The following is a 13,064-nucleotide window of genomic DNA, read 5'->3' as shown; positions in this document are numbered from 1 at the left end:
ATCTGATCTAAATGATGAACCCAGATCTGACTGCTTGCAACCTTACTGCCAAATTCTCAGTCAGCGGCACTGCAAGCATATGAAGCGATATATCCTCATCTTTTGCATATGTCCTTAGGAGGTGAGGAAGAGCGTGATTGGGCAGCTGTAGCTGCAGTCCAGTGTCGTTTGGACAGAGAGGGTGGGACGAAACTTTTTACTGACCTTGTCATGAGCACCAAAAGTGATAAGATTTTCCAGGAATCCATTCAACTGGCCATTTGTCTGCTGGAAGGGGGGAACACAGATATTCAGGTAAGAATTTAACGCTGCTTATTGAAATTATTCCTGATAGATGTAAAATATTTGGCCTGGAGTTCATAATTGTTACGTGTAGAGCCATCTACCTTCCAATGGAGTATTCATTTTGTGCTACATCCCACTGCAAGGGAATGCTAACATTGCCACTATAGTGGAATCCTTTCTCGAGGTCACCGAGTACTGTTGGTACGAAAAAAACAAAAACAATCGTTTTTACCTAGCTCAAGTGGCTAGTTTCAACAGCTAAAGCAGCCAGGCAACTACAGCGCTCCACTCTGGGGCATGAACATAAGGGCTCATGGAACCAATCACAAGTGATTTTTCTTGTTTAAAAGTAGTGGTTTCATCCAATACTGAGTAAGGAAATTCAAGCCAATGCTAATTGGCATTAGTACTCCACGCGAGCTCTCCACATACATCATAGTTTGTTTCCGACAATATGTGGCACAGATAAACGCGACGTTCACAGGCTGTAAATTGTCGTTAACTTACTGAAAATTAGGGAGATTTCCAGGCGTTCACGGGGACGAAAATTCCTCTTTTCATGCAGTGATAGAACACACTTTCACCTGGACAGGGTGCATACTAGGCACTCCCATGCAAGCCTCCACAGTGACCATGGCTATGGATCACTGTCCCGCAGCCATACCCTAATCTGCGGTATTCTGCAGCACCTTTTTAAATTCAGCCTTAGGGAGGGTGCCTATGCTGTGGAAGACATCCTGTCTTGTTCTGCCTTGTCCCGAAAAAACCTTCTCCATCTGCCCTCGATGACTACAGGCCGGTTGCCTTAACATCACACATCATGAAGGTACTGGAGACACTGGCCTTGGCCCACCTGAGACCACAGGTGACCACCTACATGGACCCATTACTATTTTCATACCATCCAGAGGTGGGTGTTGAGGATGCCTTAATCTGCTTCATAGAACACACTCTCACCTGGACAGGGCTGGCAGCACTGTGAGGATCATGTTCTTTGATTTCTCAAGTGCTTTTAACACCATACAGCCTATGCTGCTACGTGAGAAGCTGCAAAGGATGCAGGTAGACACCTCCACAAATTTATGGATTATTGATTATCTGACTGACAGACCACAGGTTCTGAGACTGAAAGGGTGTGTGTCTGAGCAGGTAGTCAGTAACATAGGAGCACCACAAGGGACTGTGTTGTCTCCTTTTCTCTTCACACTGTACACCTCAGACTTCCAGTACAACCTGTCACCAGACTCATGTCACCTGCAATAGTTCTCAGATGATTCTGCAGTTGTGGGGTTTGTCAGTGATGGTGAAGGGATGGAGGACAGGCAATTGAGCCTACAGAAGTGTGTCAAATAATATAATATATTGAATAAAATATATTTGAATTGGGGTGTTAAAATATGGTTTCCTATGTGATTAGGCTACAAAGAAGGAGAAAAGCAAACGGGTGTAAAGGATACTTTTGTATCGGAATGCCCACTATTACCACCAGTCCTGTGTTTCCGTCCTCTTGCCTGTATGTGTCACCCTTAATATTAATTTCTATACAAACCAAGACGGCGGATTCCTAAAGAAACGCAAGCACCCACTCCATTGATGTATCTAAATTAGCTATGTACCAAAAATGACATTTTACCGTGACTCGAAGAGCTGTAAACAGTGTTGTAAGGCTGCATGTACAAATCTGCTTGGAGCTCCAGTGGAATTTTGATTTTGCAACGAGAATTCTTGGTCGTTCATGTGCAGTGTAAATGGGTGGAAGTAGACGACCCACCAGGCCAGCACTAACCTCCAAGCGTGGTAAACAAAATCAGATATTTCAGGCAGTAAAAGCCCCGGTAAGAACCAAACCAGATTTTGTTCAAATCTACACACCTACAGTGGGCATCGCTTTCAAATGGCCACTTCAGTCGCGCATTATGAGGCGTGAAGCTGTGTGAAGCTTTAGTACCACTTTCAGCCACTGTGCGTCGCTCTGCCACTGTACATCGCTCTGTCAGCAGCCTGACTGCCGCCCCTTCTGAAAAAGCAGGAGGCTAGGATACCTTTAAACATAATTGTTACCGAGAGGAAACCCAGCATACGAATTCAATACAAAATAAATCATGCATAATTAAACATTACCTCGATTAAGGCTACTTGGGTATGGCTTAAGGCTTGACTACACGGTGGTAGCGAAAATCGAAATCTGCTTTGATAGCCTACTGGTGCCGCTCCACAAAACGAAAAAATATCTTAATTTGCTGTCTATGTTATTGTCAGTGTTGGGGGTAACGAACCACATAAATCAAAACAGTGTCTTAATTTGCCCTACTTCTTGACTGCAATGTAGTCAATTGACTGCTTGACATGTCATTTTTATTTTTCTGTACAATAAACAAATACATCTGCTTTATGCCGCAGAATTACATTCATATTTGGCTGACTGCAGACGCGCCACTTCCCTCCCCATATTCCAAGATTATGATGGTATGAAGTGCTTTTTGTATGCTACTATCATAAAAATTCGTTAAAACAAATAGCTATTTGCAATTTGACAAAACACTGGTCCTCATTTTGCGAATGCGAGGACGATATGAGCCTGTTGCATTTAGTTACATGTCAGAGTCACGCATAATGTTTGAAAACCACTGGCTCGTAATCACAATAATTTAACACACGACAGTTGGATAGCCTACTTCATCATGTCCCCATCCCTACATTTTTGTGAGTAGCATAGAGATCGTTAAAAACAATAAAGTATGGCTGTCTTCTCCATGGCTGTCTTCTCTCTATTTTTAATAGGGTAGGCTACACTACCGTCAGATATGCTGACTTGAAAAGGCCTCGGGATAACACGTTATCTCCACTATCATCAGTCATGCCCCTTGATCAAAGTGGGGAATGAAATAAAAGTTTGAGAACCACTGGCTTAACAAGTTACCGGCAGTCCAGAACACACAGAATCTGTTGCAATATTCTGATGATCGGTGATGATATCAGCAAATGTTTGTTTTCCAAAGTATAGGCTAGGCCTCAGGATAACACGTTATCTCCACTATCATCAACAGAAATTTGCCTTTATAATCAACAACTATTTGTTCCAACAGCATTCAAACAAACCGTGGTAAAGTTGGTTTTATATTGGATGTTAGATATTCGACACATTTGAAAAATCTATTTAGCACTGACTACTCATAGTCAGTGCTAAATAGATTTTTCGAATGTGTCGAATATCCAACGTCCAATATAAAACCAACTTTACCACGGTTTCAAACAAAGCCTTTATAAAAGTGAAAAAAGAAATATTCCATAAGAAGTCAAATAAAATACTGTTACTGTAGTAACTGTATCCCAAGCTTCAGCTCCCCACGTCTGTGACAGGCAGATGTGACACCGCTAAATTCTCAGCTTGTTTATACCCCACACTGAACGCGTAAGACCGCTAGGCCCATCACTGTGGGGTGCGGTAGCCTACTCTCTGGGATTTAAGTCAAGCAATATAGCCATACAAATGTTTCAAAATGAGTAATTTCGGCTTTGTCTGAACTGGCCATTGTAGGCTACGCAAAAAATAAACAAGTAGGCCTAGGCCTATCCCCTATCCAATGATATCGGCAAATGTTTGTTTTCCAAAGTAAGAATTTCACTTCACCATGCACCTTCGACAATGAATAGCTCATTATACTTGTTACTGTTAAACGTAGGCCTAACTGGTATCATTACAAACATTATTCTGTGTCCTAAAACTGGCCTATTTTATGGCATTGTGTCATGTAAGTTCGTTGCAAAATCTAGAGAAATGTGTGAGGTGGTCAGCGGGGGACAATTGAGACACACATTGGATTGTGTTATTACTTGAACATTCCACACTATCCACAGTGGTAGGCCTATCAGGGGCAGGAGGATTACTGTTAGCGCAGGCTTTATATAAAATTCTTCAACAGAAGGCCTAGAATGCAGGCTTGCCCAAAATAAAGGCCTGTGGTTAGCGCAGCCTACAGTAAATATCAGACCCGCCAGAATGTGCGGTATGATGCTTTTTTACGAGCAAGATGTTTTTGGTGCCCTACGCACACTGCATGTTCTTAAATAACAATGATCATCAGTAATATTCGACCATTAATTTGTGTAAATGGGCAAGCGTGACCACCTTGATTGGCTGATGATTGTAACGCGGTGTGCTGCCCCCTGCAGGTAACCCCGAGAACCTAGTCAACGTCAGCCGTTTCTCAGACGTAACCCCAGGCCTAGGCAGTTAAGACCCACGATACCCCCTAGAGGTTATTGTAGATAGCAGGGACCTACTGTTTGTTTAAGTTTGCGTCTTCCCTCTGCGGCGCAGATAACCTATTACTCCTATTTTTAAATATCCCCCTTGGAAGTTGATGGGGTTTCCGTGGTGGATTTATTGAGATGTTTATGAAATAAGGAGCGACTACGCCTAGGTCTCGAACGTGCAAAGATGTTTGACCCTAGAGTTTATCTAGAGACACAGGTTATAGGCTACTTCTTGCTCAGGTTTTATAAGGATGGAGATTTTGTTACCGTCCAACAGTACTAAAGTCCAACTAACCCAAGTCTTGGACAGAGCAGATGAATAACCACAGAAGAAACCAGTTATCTTACCCTCCTGCTGGAATTCGTAGAAAAACCAAGAAAAGACAAAAAATACTGCTTGAAGAATTGGATGCCAAAGTTAAATGAGTTCTTTACTTTTCAGCACTTTGGTGATGTTAACAAAATGCGGCGTAATATCCACTTGCAGGTTACAATGTTGTAGAAAGTATAAAAAAAGAGTAAATCCACAAAAGAGAATACAATAAAAGTAGTAAATCCACAAACGGAGAAGAGAATACAATAGTAATCTACAAATGGAGAAAAAGGGTATATAAGAAAAAAAGTAAGTCCTCAAAAAGGGAAAACTCCGCTGATTGTCGTTCTGCAGTCTCTCACTGTCGGAGTAGCAGTGCGATTCCGGTGTTACATGGCAACTGGCTCCCATGTTAACTGGCTGCGTTGATGACGTTTCATGATTGATGACGAGACTTTGCCAGATGTGGCCGCTTGCAGATTTGTCACTTTCTGATATAGGCCTACTAGAGACGCACACAAATATGCATGACATGTTTAAAAGTCAAAATTGTATGTAGTACTACATGCACTGGACCATGAATATGCAACCCAAAAAACAAACACCTAAATAGCATAAATTAACTCCACATGGGCATTGAACCACAAATAATTAATTTACTTTGCTTGGTAATCAGGCGCCTATCCACTTTGCCATTTAACCAGCTGACGGCACTCACAGACTTCAGTTGTATGATTAAAAGAAGTCAGCTAACGTTATTATAATTTTAACAAGTTAACATAGCTGTTCATGTTATCTGGCTACCATGTTATCATGCTACCGTTGCCCAAGCCATTTAGTAGGCCTTCAAAGTATCATGGTTAAGTTTTACAAACGTTTCACTGAGGTTAGGCTGTGGCCGCACCTACCTGAAGTGTCTGTAGAGCCACATGAACGTCAGCAAATAAATCAAATAAAAATGTGTTGCCTAATTGTGTATCCTTTTGTCCAGCCTATTCTTTTAAGAATTCAGTTCATGAAACACAGGCATTGAAACGCACACTGCAATGGGCAGGAGAAGTCTATAACGGTCCATATTTTACACAAAATTTGGCGCACAGGAGAGTCAAAACTCTTAGGCTTATAGGCTATTAACGTTAATGTTACGGACATGTAAACATGGGTTTGATGCTTTATTTCCTAATTCTCGCGTTCGGTGCTTCTCCTGTGGCGCAACAGGTTAATGCCTATGCATTGCTTTTTCACGCAGTCGACATAGGTTCAGTCCTCCCCATCACACGTTTTTTTTTAATTATTATTTATTTATTTTTAGACCAGCAACGCTTCCTCAATTTAGGCTACAGATACTAGGTGGCCACAGAGAGCATGACCAGCAGTCAGTGAAATGTTTGAAAACTTAACCATGGTACTTTGAAGACCTACTGGCTTAGGCAACTGCTGTAGCAAGACAACACCATCAGCCGTGTTAACTTGCTACAGTCATTACCTGACTTCTTCTAATTGTATAGAGTAAGTCAAGTAAATTTCACTATGACTTATCAGCTGGTTCGTGGCGCAAGTACGTAGATGAATGGTTATCATGTAAAAGGTTTCATTTAGGAAGCAGGTTCGATACCCACGTGGAGTTATTATTAGGCTGTTTAGGTATTTATTTTTTTGGTGGCATATTTATGGTCCAGTGCATGTAGCGTACTAGAGACCATTTTGACATTTAAATATGTCATGCATAGTTGTATTTGTTCGTCTCCAGTTTCCACCAGAAAGTGACAAATCTGCAAGCGGCCACATCTGTCAAAGAAACGTCACAAACGCAGCCAGTTAACATGGGTGCCAGTTGCCATGTAACACCGGCAACAGGTGGTGCGGAGTTACGGTCCACGGCTTCAGCCTGGCACGAAGTTCCAACACTTTGCTTCTCAACGAAGTACGGACGACGAATCCTAACAATCAAGCGTAACAGCAAAAAGCACGTAGAAGAAAAAAAGAAGCAGCCCCGATCGTTTAGTTCGACCCCTATTTATACTAGGTGGACTTGACCTCCCCCACACATTCCTGAGACAAATCAATCCTATTTTCCCACGACAGTTTAGAACCTTCTAGAAGTTCCCACGATAGCTAGGAATATTCTCACGGTAGCTGGGAAAATTCTCACGATAGCTAATACATTCTAGAAGTCACTGATCTTAACCAACAATTTAAAATGACACACATTAACATACTTCTCCGGGTTACATTTCGGAGATGCTACATTACATTCAGTTTTACAGATAGTTTCCAGAGGTTACACAAACAGTTTACATTCAATGACAATTATAACAATGTGACACAATTACATTTAACAACATACACTTTTACAGTCATCAAGAGAGATCGGTTACATTCTTAGAGGTTACAAACACTTACAGTATGGCATTAACTCTTCATACAGTGCAATCTGAATACATTCATTTAAACAGTTTAAGGCACTTTACCCATTTCACAGTTTGAGCCATACAATTCTTTACATGCATAATTCCTTAGACTACAATGTCAGGCTACTAAAATACTTGTAATGATACATTTCATTCATCGCACTTTATTATTTATTATGAGGTCATTGTTTGCAGTTATGGTTCATTTTCCATTCTTTTATTCACATTCAATAGTCATCAAGTATTCCTGAGGTCAGGGAAATCTGGTTCAGCAATCCAGCACATTGTTCAACATCTGTTTCAGCACATTCATTCACTTCCACGCTTTCAGGTGAACTTAATTCAAGAGTAGGTTGCAAGGTCATTGGTTTAACATTACGATTCAATTCCTGGTCAGTTTCTTTCCTAATTTGCCTAATCATATTATCTAGATCAGAGAGATTACCTTGATAGCTAGCGCTGAATCTAGCCTTTCTGTGTTTTCGCCTTGTAAGACGTATTGGTTTTGTGCTACCACTCTGTGGTCCATACGGTTGGTGTTCAGGCAACACGTCAGCGGGCATGATTCCAAACACCTCCCTTACGATAATGAGTGACAGGTGACAGGTCTCAGAATGCGTGCGCTACACAAGGTGGAAGATGATGAATAACTGGGGCCGTAGGCTATTCACAAAGGCTTTTACAGCGGGGAAAATAAGTATTGAACACGTCAACATTTTTTTCTGTAAGTATACTTCCAGTGAGGCTATTTGCATGACATTTTCACCAGACATTTGTATTAACTTAGGTAATCCACACATATAAAAAAAATCCAAACATTAATGTTCATAAGTAGAGTTATGAGTAAAAAAGTGGAATGCCACAGGAAAAAAGTATTGAACACGCTAAGAAAAAGCAGTACACAAAGGCAAGGAATGGCAAGGAACAAGCTGGAATCTATACATAGTTAGAGAGTAATTATCCCTCCTATCTGTGCAAATTAATGTAAGCTGGGTTAGTACATATTGATGAGCTATAAAAAGGTTTTTCATTACCAAGTTGTCACACAAGAAACATTTCATAATGGGTAAAAGCAAAGAGCTCTTCCAAGACCTTTGCAACATTATTGTTGCAAAACATATCAATGGAACTGGTTACAGATGCATTTCAAAACTTCAGAATCATCCAGTAGGCAGTATTGGAGCCATTATCTGCAAGTGGAAGGAACATCACTGCATCAAAAATCGGCCATGCACAGGATCTCCTCACAAGATTTCTGACCAGGAAGTCCGAAGGATAGTCAGAAGTGTAGCCTAAGAGCCAAGGACCACTCCAGAAAGACTTGGAGGCAGCAGGTTCAATTGTTACAGAGAAAATCATAGGTAATGCACTCCACCGCCATGGCCTCTATGCACGCTCACCCCACATGACTTTATTACTGAAGAAAAACATGTCGAAGCTCATTGAAAGTTTGCTACACAACATTTGGACAAGCCTATGAAATACTGAGAGAATGTATTCTGGTCAGGTGACAGCACAATTTAACTTTTTGGATGTCATACTACCACACCATATTTGGAGGAGAAATGGCACTGTGCATCACCCTAAAAATACCATACCAACAGTGAAGTTTGGAGGTGGAGGCATCACAGTGTGGTGCTGTTTTTCATCTCATGGTGCTGGCAGACTTCATACAGTTGAAGAAATGATGAATGGAGCCATTTTTTCTGAGAGAATCTTGCCATCCACCAGGACAATGAGGATGAGACATGGCTAGACCTTCCAGCAGGACAATGATCCAAAGCATTCAGCAAAGGAAACTCTCAATTGGTTTCAGAGAAAGAAAATCAAGGCCCTGACTTAAATCCAATTGAACAGTTTTGGAAGTTACCTAAAGATCAGGATTTACAAGAGGGACCCCTGGAATCTTCAATATTAAAAGACTATCTGTTTAAAAGAATGGGCCAAAATCACACCTGAATACTGCGACTGATTAGTTTAGTCATAGAGGAAATGCCTTGAAGCTCTCATTACAAATAAAGGGTTTTCCACAAAGTATTTAAGGAATTTCAGTAGGCGTGTTCAATACTTTTTTCCTGTCGCATTCCACTTTTTTACTCATAACTCTACTTAGGGACATTAATGTTTGGATTTTTTAAAATGTGTGGATAGCCTAAGTTAATACTAATGTCTGTAGAAAATTTCATGCGAATAGCCTCACTGGAAGTATACTGAAAAAAATGTTGACGTGTTCAATACTTATTTTCCCCGCTGTATCTTACTACTAGGAGTAGGCTACTCCTAAATTGCACTAAAAGATTTTAGCTTGGAGTTTTTTCTTAAAAGTTATTCACAAAGCCTTTCAGACAACTCCTAAACGAGTGAGTCTTCGTTGCTATGGATGACGTCATTACTCATGCACGAGCTTGACTGAAGTGACCACCTTGATTGGCTGACGATTGTAACGCGGGAATGATTCCAAACACCTCCCTTCCGATGATGAGTGACAAGTGACAGGTCGGAGAATGCGTGCGCTACACAAGTAGTGCGAAGGACGGAAGATGATTAATAACTGAATAAAAAGGCCTAGCCTAAATGAATAAAGAGTAAGGCAAAACAAATAGCCTAGTAGCCTAATGAAACATAGGCCTATGGATTGATGCAGTAGCCTACCTTTGCAACATTATTAAATTAATCTGTCACCATATGCCTAGGCTACGTTTGCAAAGAGGAGAACATTTTAATTTGATTCACAATGAAACGTTACATTTAATTTACATGTTAACAATGAGTAGTTTTGGTTGTTGTTGGTGGCGTTATTGCATCCCTTTTATGAATGCAAAATTGTTCCCTCGCGATTGGAAGCTCCTGTTGCGCATAGGCTACGCATTTCAAAACATCGCAACATAAAATGCCACAAAAAGCTGTTTATGAATAGGTCTTAGTGAGTTAGGAGTCCTCTCGACTTCTTCCAGACTTAGGTGTTACTTTTAGATCTAAAATGCTTCGTGAATTACTTTTTGTGAAAAAAAATAGGAGTCCTAAAGTTAAGAGTGACACGCCCATTATTTTTAGGAGTTGCTCCTAAATTCGCCATTTAGGAGCTACTTTTAGCCTTACATTTTTTGTGAATACGGCCCCTGAATAAAAAGGCCTAGCCTAAATGAATCAAGAGTAAGGCAAAACAAATGGCCTACATGTAGTAGCCTAATGAAACTTACGGATTGATTTAGTATCTTTGTAACATTATTAAATTATTCTGTTACTATGTCTACGTTTGCAAAAGAGAACATTTTAATTTGATTCACAATAATGTTACATTTAATTTACATGTTGACAATGATTAGCCTAGTTTTGGTTGTTGTTGGTGGCGTTATTGCATGTTAGTTATGCCTACAATGCAAAATTGCTTCCTCACAATTGGAAGCTCCTGTTGCTGCATAGGATTTCAAAACACGGCAAAATGCCGCAGGTTTGTGAATAGGTCTGTAAGTTAGGAGTCCTCTTGACTTCTTTTAAGCTGTCAGAGGTGGGAAGTTGGGATTTGTTGGGGCCAGGGCCGGATTAACTGGGCACAAATGTCTGATGGCCCCCCTTCCCCCCAGCCAATGTGAATCGGGTGGTCAGGGGCCATATTCACAAAGAATTTTAAGGCTAAAAGTAGCTCCTAAGTGGCGAATTTAGGAGCAACTCCTAAAAATAATGGGCGTGTCACTTCTAACTTTAGGACTCCTAATTTTTTTCACTAAAAGTAATTCACGAAGCATTTTAGACCTAAAAGTAGCACCTAAGTCTGGGACAGCTTAAAAGAAGTCGAGAGGACTCCTAACTCACTAAGACTTACTCACAAACAGCTTTTTGTGGCATTTCACGTTGCGATGTTTTGAAATGGGTATGCGGAAACAGGAGCTTCCAATCGCGAGGGAACAATTTTGCATTGTAGGCATAAAAGTGATGCTATAACGCCACCAACAACAACCAAAACTACTCATTGTCAACATGTAAATTAAATGTAACGTTTCAATGTGAATCAAATTAAAATGTTCTCCTCTTTGCAAACGTAGGCATATGGTGACAGATTAATTTAATAATGTTGCAAAGATAGCCTACTGCATCAATCCGTAGGCCTATGTTTCATTACGCTACTAGGCTATTTGTTTTGCCTTACTCTTTATTCATTTAGGCTAGGCCTTTTCATTCAGTTATTTATCATCTTCCGTCCTTCCGTCCTTCGTCCTACTTGTGTAGCGTACGCATTCTAAGACCTGTCACTCATCATCGTAAGGGAGGTGTTTGGAATCATTCCCGCGTTACAATCATCAGCCAATCAAGGTGGTCACTTCAGTCAAGCTCGTGCATGAGTAATGACGTCATCCATATAACTAAGACTCACTCTTAGTTTAGGAGTTGTCATTTTTCCTTACTAAGAGTAAGTCTGAAAGGCTTTGTGAATAACTTTTAAGAGAAAACTCCTAGCTAAAATCTTTTAGTGCGATTTAGGAGTACTCCTAGTGGTAAGATAAAAGGCTTTGTGAATACGGCCCCTGTTATATAGGCCTAGGCCTATATTGTGAAGATTTTTCCTGACATCTAAGGCACGAGCGCATCTGTGAGGCCAAGCCTCATCAAATAGCTTGTTTGTTTACAACTAACATTCCATTTAATTAAACTGCTTTATAGGCTATGCCGAAATAATTTTCAACATTTTGAATAATAGTGTCAGGTGAATTGAAATGTTCTCAAAGTAGCCTTATGGCTGAAAGCTGCTTGGGATCCCCCCCCCCCCCGTCAATCAATATAACCATTCAAACGCGCTTCCTGCACTCATTGTTTCAAAAGGAGTAATTTTGGCTTTGTCAGAACTGAAGAGCTGTGGACGGCACGGCATGCCCAATGAAAATAAATTAACGCAACGCAACACAACACAGACCCCACTTCTCTCGCGCGCGAGACGTGTCAGTCACTGACATGAACGAAACACAGAACCCGCTTCTCTCACGGCAGTCACTGACAGTAGCCTAGAATAAATGCATGGGGAAAAACACTTCCCCATGACAAAAACATCGTAAAACACTGAAAGTTAATATTTTGTCACTAGCAACATACATCTGTCCTTTGTCAAATGTGTTATGTTCCAAGTAGCCTATGCGTAATTCTGCTTCATAAAGTTGAACAAATAGATTTGCTTATTTCACAGAAAAATATAAATCGCCAGTTAGGGTCTACAGTGCAGAGTTGGTAAGTTATGGTAGGCCAACTTGGAGTGAACATACGAACAGGGGAAATTCTTTCTCTAGTAGCTGAGTAGCCTCAGGTGCGCACGTAGACATAAGGCCGAACATGCAAGCGCCAATGAATCGTGCTCTCACGATAATCACGCCGTTAAACTTAAATAGGTTAACATCACGTAGTTTTTTTTTTACTACTTTTGCCTTTGTTTTTGCTTACTAATTATTCTTTATTTTTAAATGATTTTACCTTGTGTTTTATGTTTTCTTTTTATTATGATCTTTACCTTTTAACTATTCTTTGACTATATTGCCCTTCTATGCTTTTATTTGTTATTATCGTTTGGTTTTGTTTATGTAAAGCACATTGAATGACCTCTGTGTATGAAATGTGCTATATAAATAAACTTGACTTGACTTGACTTGACTTGACTCTTAAGTTCGCCTTCAAGCAAGGAAAACGATGATTTGAATACATCTGTTTCATTGGAAGGGCAAGGGGTAGCAACAGGGCAACACAGAGACAGGCCCGATGGCAGGGCTGTTAAGAGAGTATTAAAATATGGGATATTCTACGGGAACATTAAAACG

The 13,064-nt window shown here is 40.5% G+C and overlaps 1 protein-coding gene across 1 annotated transcript in view; it reads left to right on the top strand.

Annotated features, from left to right (window-relative positions):
• itpr3 (inositol 1,4,5-trisphosphate receptor, type 3) overlaps positions 1–13,064 on the top strand; it is a 199,040-nt gene that overhangs the window by 117,746 nt on the left and 68,230 nt on the right. Inside the window, exon 39 of the mRNA XM_048240949.1 lies at positions 119–294. Within this exon, the coding sequence (XP_048096906.1) occupies positions 119–294 (176 nt within the window). The remainder of the gene's footprint in view (positions 1–118; positions 295–13,064) is intronic.

Source organism: Alosa alosa, chromosome 4 (genome assembly GCF_017589495.1).
Source record: "Alosa alosa isolate M-15738 ecotype Scorff River chromosome 4, AALO_Geno_1.1, whole genome shotgun sequence".
Taxonomy (NCBI): domain Eukaryota; kingdom Metazoa; phylum Chordata; class Actinopteri; order Clupeiformes; family Clupeidae; genus Alosa; species Alosa alosa.
This window is presented reverse-complemented; position numbering and strand designations above follow the sequence as displayed.